We start from the raw sequence: 20,490 nt of genomic DNA, 5'->3' as shown, positions 1-20,490 counted from the left end.
ATAGTTAAGTTAGACCAACTATGTACAGCTAATAAAACCAACAGGTAAATCCTTTGCATAAAAATGTGAAACAAGGCCACACAAGTTCTAAATAATTTTATTTGAAGTTCGCACAACCTATTTTTTTGCACTAGAAAAGATGGACAAAATTTGTCACAACAATTAATTTCCTTTACCATGACTGAAAATAAAAGACACATTTTAGTACATGTGCAATGTATTAAAATAAGTCTTAGTGAGTAATTAGGATCACCAGGTCAACTACACAATATTTAATGAGAATAAAGTTGCTACCCAGAAAATGAGTGCTCTTTTTCTTGCCACTCTCAGCAGCCTTGCTTGTTTTGCATATGGTTGCATGTTTAATTAGCAATCCTTCTGTAAGTGTCTGCAATTAGCACAATGATGATTAATAAAATAACTCCTTTAAAGCTCCATTTATGCAGCAGAACTGCACAATCAGGTATAATTAATTCATCTAATAAATCATAGCTGATTAACTAATCTGTTGATTACAAACACATTACTGCATAGTCTCCCACCTGAGCTCTGGTGATTTTTCTATCCTGAAGAGAAATAGAGACAAAGTAGTAGTAGTAAACCATAAAAAAAATGCATTAAGCAGCAAAGATATTGGTTCAGTCAGGAAATTTAGATAGCAAGTATATTTAAAGTTTACTGGGTTTTGTTCATTATTAGTCCCCTTGAGTGAAAAAAAATAATGGTACTGTCTATTTGTTAAATGTGGACAGGTGAACAATAATTGCTTCTTTAGTTCATTTATATTCTTAAGGAGGGTTGTTTTTTTACAAAGCATCTCAGATTATGGGTCAGATTCACTCTTTGTATAAGCCAGCAGATAGCAGCAAATGCAGCAAAACAAGCTCGCAGTATTGCTCCTCAAGAAGATCCAGGTCACTAGCCAGAAAGTGATCAGTTTGCATTGTGAGACGGCAAGGTCAAGGTGGCTGCTAAATATGCCATTGCAACATTGCTGTTAAGCTGCCTCAATAGCTATGTCTTGCATCTGATGATGAGTCCATGTTTATAGACCACTTTTCAGGTCCATGAACTTCAGAAAGATGGAATACAGAAGAACATGCGTTTCCATTTGGCAGTTACTTTTGCTTGCCACCTAGCTCTTGAGCTTTGTAGTGCATTTAAATCATATTTTCAGTGTGTTCTGTGTAACGGCAGGAGCTAGAAACTTTTATTTCAAATGAATCCTAGGATTCTCACACTGTTACTTGCCTTCAGCTACTCAGGCTTAAGTAAGATGTAAGTTAAAAGTTATGATAAAATTCAAAATAACTGGAAATAGGGGAACGTGGCACAACTAAGTTCCTCAGCATTTATAAAGGGCCAACATCCAGCTGTTCCCACAGTATGAAAATGCCTTTGAGTTTGAAATACTTTATCCTGAAATATTGCAAAGGCAAAGAACTAAAGCAAAGCTTAGGACAAAAGTGATTTGAAAGGGAAAACAGAGTTTTAGCTAGAGTAACTGAAACAGTTCAATATTCCTAATAAATCCAGAGAAAGATAAGAACACTAAAGGGAAAAGTGACAAAATCTGAAGCAGTACATTTCATGAAGAAAATTACAGAAGAAACTTTTAATTTAGGAGCAAATCTTCAGTCTTTGAAAAGTAAATGATATTGCTGTAACCAATAAAGTTTTCTTTCAGATTTTAACCAGTTTTCTGTGCATCACTGTCAATATCTTAAATCTTTCTGATAAAACCTTAATTTAAAATATTGACCAAGCATCAGTACTACGAGCCACTGCAATACCATTCATCTTTGAAAAATGCTGTTCATAAAAGGGAACCATAAAGCACATTTCTAAACTATTTTTTTCATATTTTAATTCAAGTAAATTAATGAACATACGAGCATCATTTCAATATGTGGCAGAGAAGATTTTTTAAATTTTTTTTAAAGGATTGTAGTAGGATTTCATGGAGAATGACTGAGTATGGAAAAATTTTGATTATTTTATCAATCAGAAAAGTTTACAATTCAATCCAGGAAGCAGGAATTGCTTTTAACATGGAATTTGGAAATAAAGAAAAGAATCATTTAAAAGCAGAAAAACAAGATAGCTGTCCTTGGGCATTTTCTGAGGTGAGTGCACATATGAAGTAGCAAGACGAAAGTGAACAAAACAATACCAAGGATCTTGAAGATTAGAAGTGAGTATTTTCAAGCAATTTTAAAAATGGACAATAAGTGTTCAAAGACTTTTGAGGACAGTGGTGATCCACTGCCTAGAGCTAAGATATAATCAGCATAATATGAATAATTGGAAGGTGTGGGAGATGAAATTATTAGTGTAAATTTCTTCAGAAATTCAGGTTTCCTTCTAATACAATAGCAATTTGCCCTGCAATGTCAACTCTTCCATCATTACGCAGTGAAATCTTCAACTCTCCTCCACGGTGGGAACATTGAAAAGCTAAATGGAAACAAGAATCCAGAGTTAAAAAACTAGTACCTGTCACAAATTATTTAAAAATTTAAAAAAAAAAGATTAAAAATAATTTCCTCAGGGAAATGAGGCCTCTGTCTCCAGAAAGCAAGCAACACCAGGGCAAGACTGTACCAGGGACACCCTGGATGAATTGTCTTTACAGATTAAGATTAGCTGAGAGTATATCTCAGACTAGAACTTGTCTATTGAGTCTGACAGATGCTAGTTAATACAAGCAGTGAAGGACAGTTTGCTGTGATGTAGCCAACCAAGCTTCCTTTGTATATCTACAGAAGTCTTGAATTCTCCCATTCATGGGATAGACAGTTTCTGTAGGTAAGAAGGAAGAACACCGAGTGTTATCTGCATAAGAATGAATAATACTTTACCGGTATTGAACATCTGAGGTAGATACTAGGTTCAAAGAATGTGTTTAGCTAATGGATAAATAAAACTCAAACAGCCAGTGGAAAAAGTCTACAAAGAAGCAAAGATGCTGCTTCAGCTGTCACAAACTGAGACCAAATTCTTACACAGACAGGAACAGATACTGATTTATATAATCCTGAATATATCATTTAATACAGCTGGATAAAGTTTAAGTAGAAATAGCCTTCCACTTGTAAATAATTACAAAACTAAACTTTTGCTTAAACTGTTTAGTCATATACAGGTGGGACGATAATGCTCACTTAGCATACTGAGTGTGTAGACTTGTTCAGTAGTCCAATTTTAGCTGCACAACTACTTGATCAGAAAATGGTCTGGTTGAGATGGCATTTAGCAAAGGTTTGAGTTTCATATAGTGTTGTTTTTGTAAAAGGCTGTAAATGGATGATGAGGCATTAATGTTCACCATCTCCTTACTCAATGAATTTCCAACTACTACAAAAGTTGTTCAAAGCCAAAGGGCATGTTTTTCCTCACAAACCCACAATTTGTAAATTGGGTAGAGATTGTATTCAGATCCCCACAGAGCATAGGATCTCTAACAGATGGCATGCATACTGTACACTTTAAAACAATTTCTCAGCCACACCTGACAAACCTCTTCCTTATAACAGGATATCAGATTCTCAGACAAAGCAAACACTCCAAAACAGTGGAAACAGGAGCTACAGAAAGATTGATATTGATACTTTCTGTTCTTTTCCATTTATAGAACTACCAGTTACTGTTTTTAACTTAGATATTGTTTAACTTAGAGATTAGAGATTAACTTAGAGATTTTAACTAAGGTATTGTTCAGAACAACATCTATGTATGAGGTAATGCCTTCAATGGGAATATTTTGGACACTTAAAGATCCAGACCTAAATTTGATCAATTATTATTGCCAAGTGGGGATACACAGCTAAACTCTCCCACTCCTTCATGATAGCAGATTTAAATAAAAGAGATTAATTATTTCAAATCTTCAGAGGTTGGTTGGGGTTTTTTTTTCTTTCTTTAGATGTGGAACCAGTGCTGTCTGTTTCATGGCAGGATTACTGAGACTGTTTTGATACTGGTCCATTTTATTTTATTTTTAAAGAAACCTTCAAAGTAGAGGAAAAGAAGAAAAAAAAATAAAACACAGAAGAAAATTTTACCCAAGCTTATATGAAAATACTTCATCTTTTCTTTCTCTCACACAGAAGCATTGATATTTCACACTATTTAACAGCAGTGTCTCCAGAGACATTCAAGCACCTCTGATGTGCACTCACCTTTTGGATCAGAGTTGTTGCACATCCATTCCATGTCTGTATTTATTAGGAATATCTCATACTATATATATATTTTATACATGTTTTGTATAAAAACAAAGATGTACATTCTGATCCGTAGAAATAATACATAACAGCTGAATTCACAGTGCCTTGAATTCCTCTGTGATTAATGTGAGACAGAGGAAAGTTTAAGAGTAGGTACAAGAACCATGAGATTGAGCATGCTGATATCGCAGAATCATGCACCACTGCATTCACAAGGCAGCCAGTGGCCTTGTACTAATATTATCCTGTTGTTCTGAGGAGCTTCTTATCAGCCTAAATGTATCTAAATGACCACTGCTTACAGAATTTGAGGAGTAATGGATTTTCTTCACTACATCATCATAATGACATTAACTCAGGAACAAGTGCCACTCTTGTACAAATCTCTATTTTTAGAAATCACCATTATTTTGGTTGAATTTCTAAACCCTATAAAAGGACTGATGAAAGAAGCACTTGTTCCTTAACCTAAGTGAAGTTAAGATCTCCTAAGAAGATAAAAAAGTATCTTAAGATAACCTAAGAAGTTAAGATTTTTTTTAATTCTAAGAAAGAAGGTGGATAAATCTGATGATTGATGGAGGGAAACACCCCTCCTTTGGCAGAAATGTTACACTTGTGTATAAATCTGATGTGGTCAATCTATATGTTGAGATTACCTGGGAAAGATGAAAGCTGCAATTACAACTCTGCAAAACTCTTCACTGCATGAGAATTCAAATTAGCAAAAACTTAAATACAGGTAGATATATTCTACCTGAATAAAGCAACTTCTTCACAAAAAACCCAACCAAACAAACAAAAAAACCCACCAAAGTGAGGAGACTGAAAAGTTAGAAGATGGGACAGACTTTGTGTTGAAAGAAATCCTGGCAAAATTTGTGAAAGTATAATCTTACAGTTATCAAAGTAAAGTTTGGGGTTTGGTTGGGTTTTGATGCCCCACCCGCAAAAAAAAAAAACCCAAACCCAACAACTCAAATGCTATAAGCCTGTTCTGTACTGGGAAGGAATCAGAGAAGTTAAAGGTAGTAACAAGAACCAAAATTTCCCCACAAATTAATACAGTTGTCTGAAGTAAACGGGTACAGAAAGATTCCTCTAGCTTCACCTGAGATGAAAAATTGTCCTGGATAAAGCTCCTTCTCTTCACAATAATTTGGAAAGTCCTCTATGATCTGTTTGGTTATATCCAATTCCTTATGCAGGTTTATAAATGTTATATTAGAAATGTGAAAACTACATGAAGGGCTGGATACAGAGAGAGTTGCTAAATATTGCATTCATTAGCAATTATGAAAGTCTATACTTCTGATATGAGAGATTATGTTTTTTTAAATATTGCAGAGACTCTTCCAATAAAAAAAAAAGGCAAGGACTGATACTGAACTCTGATTTTACACTCAAATTCAAGGACATGCATATAGTTTCAAGAAAAATCATAAAGTATTTCACCTTGTAAAAAGACTGGAAAATTCTCTTTGTAGTTGATAGAGGTGGTTGTTGTTTGACAATTTGGTCTAATAAAAGCACGGAGAACCCAAACACAGGAAATTATGTCTGATACTTCAGCAGAGATGCAGCTGACCTCCTCCTAGAGGTCACAATACCCAGAGAGATCTGACAATAGATTTAACGTTCCTCATTTTTATATTATTTCATATGTGACCTATTTTGGAACTAACAGATCTTTCATTTTATGGAAGAAAATCTTCCTGTATTCTTGCAATAAAAGGTGCTGGATATTACAAAAGCTACCTGTGCTGGTTTTGGCTGGGGTGGAGTTAATTTTCTTCATAGTAGCTAGTATGGGGCTATGGTTTGGATTTGTGCTGGAAACAGTGTTGATAACACAGGGATGTTTTCGTTATTGCTCAGCAGCGCTTACACAGAGTCAAGGCCTTTTCTGCTTCTCACACCACCCCACCAGCGAGTAGGCTGGGGGTGCAGAAGAAACTGGGAGGGGACACAGCTGGGACAGCTGACCCCAACTGACCAAAGGGATATCCCACACCATATGATGTCATGCTCAGCATATAAAGCTGGGGGAAGAAGAAGGACGAGAGGGACATTCAGAGTTATGGCACTCGTCTTCCCAAGTAACCGTTACATGTGATGGAGCCCTGCTTTCCTGGAGACGGCTGAACACCTGCCTGCCCATGGGAAGTAGTGAATGAATTCCTTGTTTTGCTTTGCTTGCATGCACAGCTTTTGCTTTACCTATTAAACTGTCTTTATCTCAGCCCACGAGTTTTCTCACTTTTACTCTTCCAACTCTCTCTCCCATCCCACTGTGGGGCAGTGAGCAAGTGGCTGTGTGGTGCTTAGTTGCTGGCTGGGGTTAAACCATGACAGTACCACACAGGTTTCTAAAAAGTCAAAAGATGCTCTTATTTATTAATCTTTGGTGATATGGAATCTTCCCGATTGCCAACCATCTTTTCCAAATAATCTCATTAGTAATAGAATTTGCCCCAGTACTACCTGATACCCTTCAGTCACATGCATGTAAGGAAAAGTTATTTCTCATAAAAACTTGTAGAGACCACACATTAAAACATGTAGAGACCACATGTTGATCAGACGTCAAATGAACGTGTTCTCTTTAAATCTGTTTTGTATGATTTCTACCACAAAAGAAGTTTGAGGACATATACGCATGAAATATGAAAAAAAAAATCTTGTGGGAAGATAGGACTTTTTTTTGTGCTAAACACATTAGAGAAGCTGATTACAGTATCAACTGTCTTTGCTGCTTGAGGTAGTTTCTCTAAAAGAGGAAATGGCACAGTACATACAAAATACATGAAAATGCAAAACAGGTTAAAAGTACCATCTAAAAATACAGACAGAATTCCTGTCTGTTTGATTACTTAAAGAAGCAGTGTCTATAGATGGCATGGAAGAGTTTTAAATTCCACATTAACATCTGAAAATGTCAAAATCTTGTGAGAAACAGCCAACCCATAAGGATGCCATTACCAAAGACAGTTTCTCCTCTTCAGAAAATGTTAGGATTTTTCCCCCCAAAATTACAGAAACTATTACAGTGTGATGTAAATGCAAACATGAGATCTTTGGAACAGAATGTTAAACCCTTCCTTCAATTCACGATGGAGAAGGTCTCAGTCATTGTGGATTACCATACTGAGCTATGGAGTGCAAACAGATCCTTTAAAGAGCTTATCATTTTCAAGAAAATCCATTTTGAGATTCATTTGACCAAATATAGGAAGGCTTATATTCAAGGTAGCTGTTTGTTTGGAAAAGTGTTTACTTTTATGGACAAGGAACCTTATTAGATCAAGGATGCAACCTCTGTTCTAAACTAAATGTTACCAAAGACTTAATTGTTGTCAGGTGCACAAAAGAATTGTAATCCCTGCCCCCTCTTAGGGAACCAGATAGGGACTAGTGTATTTTGTATTGCTTCTGTTGCTCTTCCATACTCTGGCAAAGCACTAGAAACATGAGAAGCAGACACCCAATGCCTCTTTATCTAGGGTCGTCATGTATTAACAGTTTCTCTCGTTTTTTTCCACCAAGTTCTTCAGTTTCTTGCTTAACAACAAGTATGTAATCTAATAAGCATATTTCATTGATTGGAAGAATACCAATAAATCTATTCTTTGATTTCAGAGGTCCAGTCATCTCAAATTCCTTTAAGGTTTAATCATTTAAAAGTAAGACTGCAAATAAAATCACAAACAAAAGAAATTTGCCCATGCTCATGTATCTTGTCCCCATTCTCATACATTTAACATCACTCAAGTTCTTTCTGTTCCTGTAACGTAATTGACTATTCTTTCTTATATCCTTCCTTGCTACCATGTAAAAGATCATCATCCTGAGGAAAACTGATCTTCATACCTAAATACACAGACATATCAGAAACCAGAAAAAAAATCTGCACCATAAAGCACATTCTGTAAGTAGAATCCTAATGTTAAAAATACATCATCTCTTCTTATCTAGCGATAACACCACTAGCTATTCTAAACCCTAAGTTTCCTGAAGAAGTCACTGAAGGGATTAGTCTGGAGTAATTCTCAAGAAAATTCCAAAATCAGGCAGAAACTGTATGACTTTTTCAATCTCATCTTGATATACATGAAGGGAAAGGAAAACACTGTCCAAATTCTACTGAAAAGTACACAGTGAATGAAAATACCAATACCTGTTCCAAATGCCCAAAGTGCAAGCCATAAAGACCAAGAAGTAAAGTAAAATTCAATCAAAACACAAAAACAACATCATCTGAAGTTCACTAAGCTTCAGTTATTATGAAAGGTCATGAGAACTAAAATCCAAAAGCTGAGATCAAAAATTAACTGCAGAGTTATGATTCAGAAACTGAGACTTCAAACTCCCTGCAGGCATGATGTGTCATGTTGGTGGGAAGGAAAGCAAGCAATTTCTTAAAGATTACCTCACACACAAAATATTACATGATATTCTATTCATATTGAGGAAATGGATAGGGAGTTATTGCTACAGCTTGGATTGTAGTAATAATATAACTTTTTCTTTTTTAGTGAGTAGCTTTTACATAAATGGGCAGCTTTGCAAGAAAACAGTTTCTCTTACCAAGCATTTCTTTCTTCCCCAGCTGCTCTGACCAGTAGCTGCTTAAAACAGCATGGGCAGATCCTTAAAAGAAATTGGAAAACAAAGTACAGAATTAAATTAGAATCACTACTTTATAGAGCTAGCACATTCAAAATGTAAATGCCATAAACAAATCAAGTGCCACATGTGTGTCTAGGGCAAAAACACCTAAGAGTCTGCACAGCAGACAGAACTTAAGATTTTAACATTTCATTTATTTACAATAAAGCATTATTACTTCCTCATCCTCTGGCTTCAATGGAAATTTTGCCTAGGTGAGGGCTTCATGATTAGCCACAATTGGTAGGAATAACAAATAGTACTGATTAAAATACTTGAGCCGAAGTACTCATTTGTTCACCAAAAGTGAAGTTTACTAATAATAGGATCTCAAAATACTAAATTCAAAATATTATTAATCTAAACATGATGTTATTCAATGGAACATGAACAGCTACCCATCAAAAATCTGAACAGGCTTTTGGATATTTTTTAATAATAGGAACAGGTGGATTGAAGTCACTGTGTAAAAACAAAAGCATTTCCTCTCTTAACAGTTTTCACAACAAAACCTCACAGTTTTTTTCAGTGTTGAATGCTGGTAAGTATCAGGATGTAACTCAGGGAGATCTTTACGGTCTCACCACAGCTTCTGAAAACTAAAAGACGAATTTCTTGTTTCCTGACCAATAGATGGCTTAAAAACTTAGGATGACTTCTCAGATTCATAGCTAGAAATGCTGCTTCAGTCTACATTAGCAGCTAGGGGCAAAGACACTCTCTGCTGGAAACCCTACTGTGAAGTAACTGTAATTATCAGGGCTCAAGGACACCAGGACATGTAGCATTATTAAGAAATCATTACAAAAGAAATATAATACAAAGCCATAACAGTGTTAAAAGTATACTTCAGCAATACAATAAAAAGATTTATTTCTATAAAAGAAAGGACGCTTAAAGATGGAAGACAAGCAACAGCGAGCTATAACAAGCCTAGAAAAATCTCAAAGATTCAGGAAACTTCTAGCTTTTCCTACATAGCAATACTAGTCTTCCCAGAAATCCTACGGAATGAGCTCTGGGATAAGTCTACCAAACTCTACCCTCAGCTTTATCAGGAAAGCAGGACTGAAAGCTTAAAAAAAATAACGGAATACATGGCTTATATTTCTTTGTAAACCTTTATTTCTGCTAGGAGTGCTGAATAAGCATTATTCCAACAAAGAACGTTGTGTCTTCATTTAGCAAAATATTTAATGAACATTTTTGTCTCAGTTCTCAGCTGACTAATAATTAACCTGTGATTAACTGGTACCTAAGTAAATAACATCATTCTGCAGCAATCATCATCACACCTACTGAGTGGAACATCAAAGGAACAGGCAGAGAACTAGTCTTCCTGCCCCTAAATATACAACTAGCTGAGCTCATATTACTCATAGGCCTGAGAATATCCACAGTAAGTGTCATGAAACTAGAGATCTCAGCTGAAGTGCAAAAAAAATACAGAACGCCACCAGAAGTGGATATGAACTTCTACTGCAATACTCATTCAACATCAGACTAGTCTCTCACTTTACTCTAATTGGAATACTTCAGGGAAAAGATCTGAAAAAGACGCAAGAATATCTGGCCTGATGACAGCAAGAAGCTGATTTTTTCTGAATGAGTTGGCATCGGTCATTAAAGTTTTCAGTTTAATGAGCACACTCCCGCTGTCCACACAAAACAGTAATTTTGAAGAGAGACTCCAAAGTACAAAACCAGATTCATGAAGTTTGACAAGAACCTTTTAATTGAACTGAAAGAAGAGTAAGAGTTGCTTATCACACAAACACATACCTGTAACAGGGTCTTCCAGAACTCCATACCAAGGTGCAAAATATCTGGAGTAAAAATCATGGCCTTTATGTTTTCCACTGGAATTTCCCTTAAGAGTGAGTATGATTCCTTTCACCTTTCCCGTCTTTTCAGCTGACAAAAAGCGTTGTGCACTCACTTGCAGTTCTTCCAACACAGACCTTGAATATAATTATAGAATTTTAATAGTCCATATTCTTCATTTTACATTCATTTAAGTATTGAAAAGAAAACTACAAGACCGTCTTCTCTACAATCCCAAAACAGCCATGGTAAAATGTCAGAGGAGACAAAATTCCTAGCATTGTCCTCCCAATGTCATTTGACAGAAGACTACCCTGAATATAATACAATCCAAGTGAGCAGAGAAAAAAGTTCAAGCCATGCATTTCCTATTTATTTCTGAAAACAGAGCATCCTGGAATATTAGCTACAAAAATGCACACTTTTGTTTCATCATTTTAATCATTGAAAGAAATACTTCATCACTACAGAATGCAAAGAGTAAGCACTCCACCTCCTTTCAGAGTAAGCAAACAACTAACACCATTCAGATCTTCACGGGATTCTAAAGCACTCTACAACGGTCTCAAGTCTGTGAAGTTGCAGATACCTCCCTACAAAATAAAGTCTGAAAGAGTAAAAATAATAAGTACTCAGCCAAGAATATTTCCATCTCCCCACTAGCCCAATCCTTAAACATCAGCTAGGCCAAACTTCAAGTGAAAATAATAGTAATTTGGCCCGATTAATGAATTTGTTTCGGCAATATATATCCAAATCATACCTGACTTAACAATGAAATTCAGCTCTCTGAGATTAACAAATGCTTTGAAATCATTTGAATTGGAATTTCCTCTATAAAGCTACTTATGATGCTGTTAAGTATGCGTAAACAGATTACAGTCAAATGGGAATAAGAATCCATGGCATACTGTCAGTGTGCCCTGTCTCACTAAGCAGACCTCTATAGCTATGCAACTATTACTTCTTAATTTGAGAAGCAAGACTCCTAATTTCCTGCTAGGTTACTGGATCATTTTTTACTCAGATGGATGGGGAAAATACTCCATTGTTAAAACTGTTTCCTACACCTCCTTTTCTTGGAGACAGATTTCAGATTGATCTTACTCAGCTTTGCAGGTTCAATAAGCTCACATGAGAAGATAAAATAACTATTTGACAAAGAAGTTTAAATTAAAGTTTTTAATATCTACCTGTTGTAAAAGTAGATAAAAGAGCCTAGTATGTAAGGAATAGAGGTTAAACAAGCAGACTCAATTTCTGCACTCTTGATTATTTAAAAAAAAAAGTATAAGACACCTTTCATAGGCATCACTGAGGCGGACTAAGAGTTTCTTTGTGTCAGGAGAATAACGGACATCTTGAACAATCATGTCACCAACAGCTGCCTGGTGGAAAAGTTAAAGGAGAAAAATAAAAACATCGTCACTGGAATATGAAATATTATTTCCTTAACATTTTCGCTGAACAAATCCCCTGCTAGAACAGGGCTTACACAAAGTCTTTCATGCAGCCCTCAATACATGCAAGCAAGAAAAGTACATGCACTAAGTGCATGAATGGATATGGGTAGGTGCTAAGAGCTCTGTATATGTCAACGTGGAAAGAAATTCAGGGATCTAGAAGAGGGCAAGGACACCAGATTGCCCTCACATGCATACAGTAGGCTGGAAATGCCACTGAAATAAATACTGACACACCAGTCAATGGTAGTGGGAGACGAAAGTTAAACTGCAGCATTTTGGAGAATTCCATTTCCTGAGCTGCATGACTTGGACCTTTAAAGTTCAGTGTTTCAAGTTCAGGAGTACATCAAGCAATGCCATGTTGCCACTTTTCAGCCACTTCAATATATAAAAATAAGTATAGCTATTATAAACATGCTTCTAAGACCACATATAGCTTCTTTTTTTACCTTTATTAACTCTTCTACTTCCTGAACTACCTGAAGAAAAAAAAAAAACCACACTGTAAAAAATAGAACATATATATGTATGTATTTATCGAAATATAGACAGATATACTTACATACCCATACAAACATAAACACATACTTTTCCTTGAAAGCCTTTAATGAATAAAATTTTGACTGACCTGTGGGTAGGTTAAGTAAAGTGGTAAGTCCAGGACAATATGATCTTCCACTTGTCTGGCTTTTAATTCCCCACTCAGCGTCATAAATGTGAGAACTGAATTTGTGTTTTCTAGAGAGAGAACATTGCAACATTATCAAACATAAGAATTTGAATCTAAATTGTTATAGCTCTTAGAGTAGCTCAGTACATTCAGAAAAAGTTAGTTATGCAGCTAAAATATAATAACTACAGTAAACCTGTACTGTGAGACAAAACTCCCAACTAACTCAATAAATAATGTGCTGAGGCTAATAAACACAGCAATTGCCAGTGAATCTTTCCTGCATGTTCCTAGAATGAATGGGAATTTTCTTTTAACAGAAAGAGCAATATTCCCTATTAATCAAATTCTACTGTACCTCTCCCAGATTACATTTTCATATTTAGCACTTTTCTTAAACAAGAGTAATAGTAGGGCATCAGAATCCAAGTGTAGGCATCTGACTACAACCTTATAATTACAGAGCAGTTGTGAAAGACAATACCTAAGGTATCTCCGTATGTCTTCTCTAAATATTCCGAATATTTAATTGCCTTTGTTGTAGAAAATAGAGATCTTCTTAATTAGAGGTAAATTTTCTAACAAGTTATAGTAATAAATAGCTTGTAAACATACTTTGTATGTGAAACAACACAGCAGCTGCTGCAAGCGTAGCATGACCACAGAGAGGAACTTCATTGGCTGGGGTGAACCATCTGAGTCCAAAGCAGGAACCTTGAAAATAAAGTTTATTTAGCGTTATTAAGTGGCAGAAGTCTATTTCTTCAATTTATTACAAACCTTTATACAGAGTGATGACATTTCAGTTAATCAAAATGTATGTTATAATCAGTCTTGGTCTTAAACACATGTTTAAGAACCTATTTTGTACTGATTTTTGGAATAGCTATTGCTTTTGAGTCAGGTCAACAACAGGAGTCTACTATTAACAGAGGAAAGCTACTTTGTTATAAGAGCAAAGGAGCTGCAGAGTAGAAATGCCTGCCGGCCTGGTAGCTAGGCCTGTGAACCAGAAACATCCCTGAGAAGCACAGGTGGCACCTTCAAGGTGCTGCTGTGCAGCTAGAAATGGGAGACATGCTGAGATACCATTGATAAGCACAAAACCAACAAACTGTAACAGCAACTTATCACCTGTAAAGGTGAAAAATAGTCTGGAAGAAGGGGAAAACATCCTGAGAAAGTAAGAACCTGTAACTGCCACTGGCTGCTCTAACTGAAAGAACAGAAAAACAGTCTGAAAAAATAAAAATTGGTCTGAGAGAATAGAAAACATCATCAACTATTTATTGCTTCCTCCAGGTGAAAAATAGAAATTAACAGTATCTATTGGCTTCTTGAAGTGGTGGTGTCCTACATTCTCTTATGTCTCTATGATATAAAAATTACTTAATTTTTATCTAAAATGGAGCTTCTCTCTCCGAGAACTTTCTGTGCTGTGTATATTTTTCCCTTTCTTAAACAGGTCTCCATGAACTTTCTACAAGATCATGGACCCTTGCCAGGGACACACGGCTGACTCCAAACTCCATGACACAGATCACGTTTGAAGTGGGACTCTGCTATTTTACTGGTCTCCCTCTGGGCCCACTTCTGGGCTCGGTTTGGTTTGCCCTCCCACTTCTGGGATGGCTGGGTCCCCTTCTGGCATCTGTTTGTCCTCCCCCCTGGAATCTGTTTAATGTGCTTGGTACCATATATATACATATACGTAATCTATCATAAGTATATCTACTGTTATATTATTGATAAGTTTGATTATTGACTAGTGATAAGTTTGTCATAACCTGTAATATTATATATATATACTTCTTGCTGCTATTATTGATTCCTGCTATACTGTTGATCACTGATAATAATTTGTAGTAGTTTTTGAGAGAGATATGAGTTCACTTTATTAATCATAGGTATACTTGCTAGTGGTGAGTTTTGTGGTATTTGTGGTAATCTGTAATACAGTAGAGAATTTAGAAGGTAAAGCCTCCATGTCCTTGTGCATTAGGGAATCCTATGAAGTTACAGTTGTGATTGCTATACACCTGCAGGCTGGGTTACCCTTTAGGGGTTAAAGATAGTTTTGTTGGTATAATGGAACCTGTATCGGAGCTAGGTCAGTTATGAATTATTTTGCTTAAACCACCAGTCAAGTCTGGTAAAAGCCTCTAATGTATACTAACCCTTCATTTCACTAGAAATCATATTTCTATTTGTTGTTTAAAAAAATTGAAACCCAAGTGCACTATACTTGGTTTTCTGTAGCTTTTGCATAGTTCTTACACCACAGCATTTAAGATAATGTTTATGAAAACATATTTCAAGGGAATAATTACCATACAAACACAACTAAAAGGTGCAAATGAAACGAATTAAAGAAAACCCAAACAATTCTTCTCATTGCCCCTGTGAAAAATTAGTGCATTAAAGTCAGTCCCCTGTCTAATGAAAACAAATAGAATCCCAACAAAACCTAGTGGATGAAACTAATGGACATGGCAGAGAAGCGCTCTGAGACAGGGCAGACAAGAACCCAGCTCTGAGCCTGCCCTGTGGTGTTAATGCACTCCCCCAAGTGGAAATCGTGGCTGAAAGCAGGAGGAAATGGAGTCAGCCATGACTGACAAGAGACGGACAAGCTCTGTGACTCAGAACACCTGCCTGGATGCTCGAGACATACAGCTGTACTCAGACTGAGAAGACATTTTGTACTCTTATAAATTAATGTATCCCTAAAATAATTTAGATTTTTAAAAATTAAAATTAAGTTAAATGCACTGATCACAAACTCACACTCCTGCAAAAACATACTCTTTGTCCAGGAGCCCTTATTACACCAATTAACGTGTAGAAGCAGATGATAGTCTCACAAATGACATTCTGATGTTCCTGATCTCCTCTCGCTCCCACCACCCCTCAATACACACATTTTCAGGTATAGCGCAGTGACTAAATTCCTTTGAAAAAACTGTGCACCTCTTCAGCAGCTGTGTGGATCTGATGTCACAAACTCTACTCCTATTAATATCAAAAGCACTTTAATGAGAAAGAAGCTGGGATCTTATATGCTGTTGGATATGGATGACTTGAAAATAAATAAATGTATTAAACATATTGGCAAGGTGTTAACATGAAAAATGTTAACGTGAAAAATGAAAAGTATTATCACTTCTTGATTGAAGCAATTAGTCAAAGCCTAAAACAAATTCCAGTTTATTAAAAATAGGAGTAAGCAATGATAGTTATTACTTTAAGAAAATTCTCTTTAAGTACAGAGACCATACAAAATCCATCTCCCTGAACAAACAATCAAATTATAAAGAACAGTTTCTTTGCATACTGTTCTAGGGCCTCTTTCAGACAGCTGATAACCCCAAAGCTGTTTATCTCTGCCACTATGTTGTACCAAAGCAAGAGCATGCCAACTTGATACCTTAACCTGAAATATAACTCCAGGCTAGTGGTGTTCCAGCCCCTTGTCTCATGCCACCACACAACTGCAAAGTGAGCAGATTCAGCAAACTGATTCAGCTGAAAACTAATCCAAAGTGATTTTGACCGGACTCTGTATTTGTCTGATATTTTCTATCTCGTCTACTGTCTCTCCATTTCTTCTCCCATCATATATACGTGCCCTATCAAAGAACACCAGTGAAGTGCCTCCACTCAAACCAATCAAATGAGCAGCCTAATTCAGGCAACTTCAGATTTCCCAGTTTTGTTGGAAACCTGTATTTTCCAGTATTGGCTGCAGAGACAGCTTACAAGATTTTGCGACAAACTCAAATAGTAGCTTACAGTTACCCCAGTGATGATTTCCTGAACAGCCAAGCCAGATTCTACTCACTTCGCAGTCTGGTGCATATGGAATAAGCACATGCTGTCTCTGCTCATATAATAAGAAATTGTCTCAAGATATTATTAGTAGTAATGGAAGTATTAATTGAAGGATCTTTGCATAGCATTTTTAGGACATTTTCTATATACAACTTGCTTATTTAGTAAAAGGCACTAAAATAAATGGTCTAATTTATGAATAATAAATGTTTGTGTACTGTAAAATGAATTTGATATGCAGCACAAATACTTTAAAGAATCCACACACAAAAGGCTTATTATTATTGTTATCTTAAGTAAGATACATCACAACTCCCAAGATTTTGCTTTGGCTGTCTTACAAATTAGCACGATTCCTTATAAATCCACCCACCATGTCTTCCTATTCCCTTGTAAGAGATTTTGGTGGGTAAACAGAACCACTCACCTTTGGTAAAGTCATCTCCAGGGTGCAGTTTTCTGATGAAAGCAGTTTCTGAAAGGTTCATTTCTGTTGCAATTTTTTGGTGCAAATCTTCATCCAAGTCCTAATGATGAAAAAACAAATCCAATTAAAAGCAGGCCAAAAAACACAGAATCAAACCTTCTGTCAAATAAATACAGTCATTTCATTTTCTATTGTAATAAAACATAGATTCACTTTTAGTTCAAAATACTTTCTGAGAGTAAAAAAAACTTTAAGCATAAAATGGGAAAACTAGTTCAATCATTGTGATACATGGGCATTTCTAATATCTGTCCTATGAGTTTACAAATTCTTGGAATACATGGAAAATAAAAGCACCAAAAAAACTAAACTCAGTCTTTCCATGAACATAAATATTTTTAAAAAGTCATGATTAAAGTCACACTGAGAAGTCATTATTAATATAAGCTAAAAAGACCTACAACTCTCTTTTTATAATTCTGAAAAATCCATGCCAGCAAGAGGTATGTACTAGGCATCTTGGCTAGGGCAGTGGCCAAGATGGTTGATCAGCGCTTATGGCTGTACCCTTGATGCTACTCTTTGAACAATGGGAAAAATACGCTAAGTCAGTAGAAGCTGAGGGGAGATAAACCGAAAAACAAAAATGCTGGAGCTCGCTACATTCTGCTCTAACTGCCTGAAGATTTAAACCAGTGAACATTGATCCCAGGATACATAAGTTGTAGTGATTGTGTAAAATTCTACTTCACCCTTGTTCCATTGCTCTTTCCCCACAATTATGCTGACTGGCCAGGTTTGAGAATTTGGTCTTTAAAATACTGAAATACAAATGAAACAAAGTACTGAGTGGACTTTGTCAGGTTCAGCCTCAGAGAGATAAAAATTTGCCCTGCTCACTTTACTTATTTCCCTTAATAACTTCAATCCTTTTCAGCCAATGATCCCATACTACAGATATGAAACAATTACTGATGTGTATCATAGACCTGTATTCACAGAGTGAATTCTATACAATGAAACAACATTCTAACTTTTTACAGTAACAAGCATCTCTCCTCAGGAAAATAGTTCTGACTGACAAGTAGATACTAAACCAGAACAAAGACCAACCAAAGCGTTACTAAAAATAATAGAACTTTATTGAAATACTGCCATCCTGTGGCACTTTGAAATACAGAAAAAGCTTGTTTTGCCATTCTTGCATTACTCCCAACGGTTTTTGTAAAGCATCTGCTGCGACTCTGAAGGGAACAGAGAACAGAAACACTGCTGCTAGCTGAACCATACTTTCTTAGAGCTTAGAATAAAATTATGAATTAGAATCTCAGCTTTAACTGAATCTCAGCTTTGACACTAAAGCCTCTAGCCCCAGGTACTGTAGAAAAAAACTTTAAAATCTCAACACTCCAAAGGCAATATGCAAATAAGTTGCCCTTGCAATATATTAATGTAATAAAGTAAAATTAATATTAAAATGCAATTAGAAGCTCATAGTTTTAAAGCAGGTTTATTCTGAAAGGGAGTATTTAGATTTTAGGGGGCCAAAAATACCTCTGAAATAAGATGTTCTCAGACATAACTTTAGCTGATCTGGTAAGTAGGCTATATTGTATGAGATCTAGATAGGCTTAGAAATATCTAGAAAGGATTCATATTGTCAGTACAAGCTATTGCCATTGACTGCTCTACATATATTTTCATACTTTAAATTTTCATCAAGTGTTACTACACAAATAATATAAGGCCTATAAATTTCTAATCCAGCTTAATAATTAATTTTTGGTAGAAATTGTCAACAGTGTACCAATTAGTATCAACTGTTCAGAACACCTTGATGAGGAGGATGACTACTCTCAGTTGCACTAAAACTACCATGCAACTTTGAAGCAATAAAAACTGGCTGTTTAAACTTGACTAAAGCTAAACCTGACACACTAAAGGTGAAAGACTCAGATCCAGGTCTATACTCCCCCTCTTTCCTTCCATAGAAAGAGAAAAAATTTAAAGAGAGAAAAAAGGGGGCAAAAAAACCCACATAAAAGACTGACACCAAAACCAAAACCCACATTTTAACATGTAATTAAAAAACTATTCAGTACTGATTCTATGTTATTGCATTTCCTTTCAGAGATGTCATTCTGAATCCATTGGTTTAAGAAATTAAGCCGTTTCTTTCTGACTTAACTCAGTTAGAATAAAACTAGTACTTAAAAAAAAAAATTAAAAACCACAAAAAATACAAAATGTGTCTTGTTGGAATAGTTCTGATGGAAAAAAAGAGTACCCCTGTGCTAATTTCTCTGTATTCTGGAGCAACAACAAACAACGCTTGCAAGCAGAACTCCTGAGTAAAGGAAGCAAAGTCTAGTACAGTGCCGAGTGCTCAGGTCAAGTACGGAATGGTAAATGCCACTGCAGTGCCTCATAAAATAGTTATTTTTTTAACTTACATTTTCAAGCAGACAAACTGCCGCAGGATTTCCAGAAAATGGCCGGTTTGTAAACGCATCAACCATAAAAATGGGAATTTGCATTGTCGTTTGTGCCTATTTAGTCGTAAGCTGTTTTCTGCAAGGTACTTTCTAACCTGTTTTATCCCCAAATGATAGCAGAACTCCAAGTTAATATTTCCCTAACGGCAGGAGCCAGCAGCGCCCCTTCCCGTCACTTCCGAGCACGTACAAGGACTCAAGCCTCCTTCCACACCCCCAGCGCTGAGCACCGATTGTTTACAATTCTTTAAAACAGATTTTAACCTCCCTCTTGCATCGCTCGCTACCAGCTCCACAACGCTCTAACGTGCCCTTCCACCACAGCGCCCGGCCCAGCCTGGCCCGCGGTGAAGCATTTACAAAGGCAGGAGCCGTGCGAGGTTCCCCCTGGGTCCGGCCTGCCGCGGGCTTCCCGCAGCTGCGAAGCCGAGGAGGCGCGGGCAGCCACATTGCGTGCGCCCATAGCGGACAACCTTCCCCATCCTCCCTCCCAAGCCAAGGGAGCGGAACACCCTGAGCGACACACGCTCGAGGGCACGACCGCCGCCGCCTGTGTGAGCCGACCCCCGGGCAGCCCTCACGGGCAACGGCCGCGCGCACGCGCCACGGCCAGCACCCGCTGCAGCGCTCGCGCAACCCGCCGCGACCGCGCGCGAGCTCTCAGCTCAGAGCCCGCTTGGCGCCAAGCGAACACAGGGCCCGCGTGACCGCAGGCCTAGGGCGCATGCGCCCCGGCGCCCCGCAGCCGGAGTTGTGAAAGGAATAGGCGGGAGCTCCCCATCCGCCCCGTCGCGCATGCGCCGTCGCTGCTTCTCCCTGGAGGCGCGCATGTGCAGGTGCCGCCCAGCCGGGGCTGAGGAGCGCGGCGTGGCTATCGCGA

General features: G+C 37.1%; 1 protein-coding gene across 1 annotated transcript; it reads right to left on the bottom strand.

The window, feature by feature from the left end:
- Positions 1–102: 102 nt before the first annotated feature.
- On the bottom strand, positions 103–20,316 carry PBLD (phenazine biosynthesis like protein domain containing). The gene is made up of 9 exons (XM_072871644.1): positions 19,569–20,316; positions 17,116–17,215; positions 13,473–13,571; positions 12,816–12,925; positions 12,637–12,666; positions 12,021–12,109; positions 10,680–10,858; positions 8,817–8,879; positions 103–2,457 (listed from the first exon to the last, which is right to left on the bottom strand). The coding sequence occupies exons 1-9, from the start codon at positions 19,650–19,652 to the stop codon at positions 2,345–2,347; spliced, it is 867 nt and encodes a 288-aa protein (XP_072727745.1). The 5' UTR covers positions 19,653–20,316; the 3' UTR covers positions 103–2,344.
- Between the last annotated feature and the right edge of the window lie 174 nt (positions 20,317–20,490).

The sequence above is a fragment of the Ciconia boyciana genome, chromosome 8 (assembly GCF_034638445.1).
Source record: "Ciconia boyciana chromosome 8, ASM3463844v1, whole genome shotgun sequence".
NCBI classification, from domain to species: Eukaryota; Metazoa; Chordata; class Aves; order Ciconiiformes; family Ciconiidae; genus Ciconia; species Ciconia boyciana.
This window is presented reverse-complemented; position numbering and strand designations above follow the sequence as displayed.

Bases quoted from the DNA above. Each gene is read 5' to 3' on its own strand.
- PBLD (XM_072871644.1), bottom strand. From the start codon at position 19,652: ATGCAAATTCCCATTTTTATGGTTGATGCGTTTACAAACCGGCCATTT. The intron at 12,667-12,815 runs GTCAGTCAAAAT...TTTTTTCTTCAG, and splicing joins TTTACTTAACCTACCCACAG to GTAGTTCAGGAAGTAGAAGA. The intron at 10,859-12,020 runs GTGTCTTATACT...ATTATATTCAAG, and splicing joins CTCAGTGATGCCTATGAAAG to GTCTGTGTTGGAAGAACTGC.